General features: G+C 33.2%; 1 protein-coding gene across 1 annotated transcript in view; it reads left to right on the top strand.

The window, feature by feature from the left end:
* The window catches only part of LOC105626309 (protein lethal(2)essential for life-like), an 8,715-nt gene extending 6,789 nt beyond the window's left edge, over positions 1–1,926 (top strand). The window contains exon 3 of the mRNA XM_012207610.1: positions 1,327–1,926. Coding sequence (XP_012063000.1) covers positions 1,327–1,452 — 126 coding nt within the window. The 3' untranslated portion in view covers positions 1,453–1,926. The remainder of the gene's footprint in view (positions 1–1,326) is intronic.
* Positions 1,927–2,538: the final 612 nt, after the last annotated feature.

Below are 2,538 nucleotides of genomic sequence, written 5' to 3'. Positions count from 1 at the left end.
AACCGTTACCGTACGTACGTACCGAACCGAACGAACTACTCTACGTACTACTACCTACCTACCTCCTCTCTCGTCGTCTACTACGACGACGACGTACCTCTCTCTCTCCTCCTCCTCCTCTCTCTCTCTCTCTCTCTCTCTCTCTCTCTCTCTCTCTCTCTATCCCTTTCTCTCGCTCTTTTTCCCTTCTCTCGTCTTTGATATAACTGGTGCAGCTTACGTTACATATTTGACTTTTGCTTTTCAATTCCGACGTTCCCAATGCTGCGCCTCAGTGTGCAGTACTAGAGGAGGCAGATGGTGTCGACGGTTTTGGATCAAACACTATGAGTCTGTTCTAAACTACAAAACAGAATATGTCTTGTTAATGTACAGAATTCAAAATGTAGTCTTTATGCGTGGACGAGGCACATTCGCGATATCAGATCAGCGTGTGTCGATTTTAAAGGACGTTCCTGAAACTCGGCGATACCAATGCAAGAGCGAATAACAAATTATCGTGAGAAAATGATGATGACACGTTAAATAGTGCTCTCATCTCGATACTTAATCCCTCTGATTTAAAAGCAATTGCATTTTCAGTGAGTTTCAGAAATAGAATTCTGTTAAAATCGATGACACAATTAGTCGATAATCGAGTGTTCCTCATCAGACACGTAATACAGTTTTAATTTATTATATTGATTAAAATTTATTGATCATAAAATTGATCATTTATCAATATCGATCGATATCGATCGATTTATCACTATTGATAAAATATCGATCTCTTTTTTTTCCTATTTATAGGAATTTATATATCATCTTTCTTATATTTTAGATGCTGTCAAGTATCATTAAAATGAATATGATTGTAAATACATTAGAACGTAGAATTATTTTAAACAACTTCATCAAAATTTTGTAATTCTATTGTGATAATTCTATGACGTGTAAAAATTAATTTTATGTTATCGGGGTTAAAGATTTATTTTTCACTATCGACTAAGAATAGTTCAAAGCATTTATTATTCACGTTATATGCCTCACACTTTGACCTTAACGTATTTTTAACTCTTTTAATTCATCGTCCATAGACATAATTCTATTATCTTAATGTATAATATATTATCGTGTCTAGACATCTTATGCGCTTACCTATATCTCGAAGTTCTCTTCTCATATTTGTTCAAAGCGTGAAGGAATTTCAAATTCTAATCACAGCTATTATCGTCGTGTACGGATTGTTCAAGCACCGACCCCGTAGGGTACACTAAAAAACACAAACACATAGCTTTATAATTCATTTATCGAATAACGTGACCAACGTTTATTTTACATTTTCAGAACATGACGCCGGCTGGCACGGAAAGAGTCATCAGCGTTGTTCAAACGGGAATACCAGCTGCCAAGCCGGTTCCCGTCGAAACAACTGCTACTACTACTACTACTACAACCACTACCACCAACTGAAGAATTTATTATTCGAAACTTTCATTCCGACATTCACTTCATTCTTTTACTTTCTCAATTCTAATAATGTAAAACAATTTTGTATAACAAAATTGTGCCACATCTAATAATTTTCTAATATTTATTTCACGAAGATAATTTTTTATGTATAATATAAATATATTTCGTTACATCGTTTGATATCAATTACAAACAAATTACATTTTGTTTGTTTTCAATCTCTAATATATCAAAATTATCTTTATCAAGAGAGTTAATTTTAGTTTCAATTTAATTGAAACTGATTCTCTCTTTTTGTCTCTTTCCGATATTAATTCGACAAGAGAAATAATAGATCTCCAAGAGACAAAAAAATCTGAACAATTATCTTACAATTATCTTAATAAAAGAAATCAAGTTTAATAACAAATAATATAATTTATGTGTGTATAACTGGGATTTAGAGGTTGTCAATTAAAAAGAAGAAATACCAAAGTATTAAGCAGTCACAGTTTAGTACATTCTCTCTTCCTTGATATTACTGCTTTCCAATTGTATTAATATAGCAAAATAATTTTCTCCTTTCCATTTCTTCAATTAAAATTATTTTAATGAAAGAAACCAAGTTTTATGATAAATAATATAATTTATATGTGTGCATAACTAAAATTTAGAGACTGCCAATTAAAAAGAAGAAACATCAAAGCCTTAAGCGTCACAGTTTTGTATGCTCATCTTCCTTGATATTATTACTTTTCAACTTGCATTATTTATATAGCAAAATGAATTATTTTCTTCTTCTCTACACATTCATTCTTATTGTAATAAAACTACCGTGATAAAATATAATGCACTAAATCTAGTTAAATCAATGGATTAAATAATCGTATTGAAGTTTCATGAAATAAAAAGAAAAAACCCGAAATCGGGATATACCTACGGTAAACTGTCGCGCTCCGCACGTAGTGCCCGCTCGCCTACATTTTCCCGTGCCGGCGGTCTCGACGAAGTAAGAAGCCGAAGTGTATTACACTGATGATGGAGGATGAAAGGGGTCTTCGGGTGTTCGCAGCGTCCGAACTGAACCAGGGTTTGTTTACGAATGCG

Source organism: Atta cephalotes (genome assembly GCF_000143395.1).
Source record: "Atta cephalotes unplaced genomic scaffold scaffold00005, whole genome shotgun sequence".
NCBI classification, from domain to species: domain Eukaryota; kingdom Metazoa; phylum Arthropoda; class Insecta; order Hymenoptera; family Formicidae; genus Atta; species Atta cephalotes.
The sequence above is the reverse complement of the archived record's forward strand: the minus strand, read 5'-3'. Positions and strand labels throughout refer to the sequence as shown.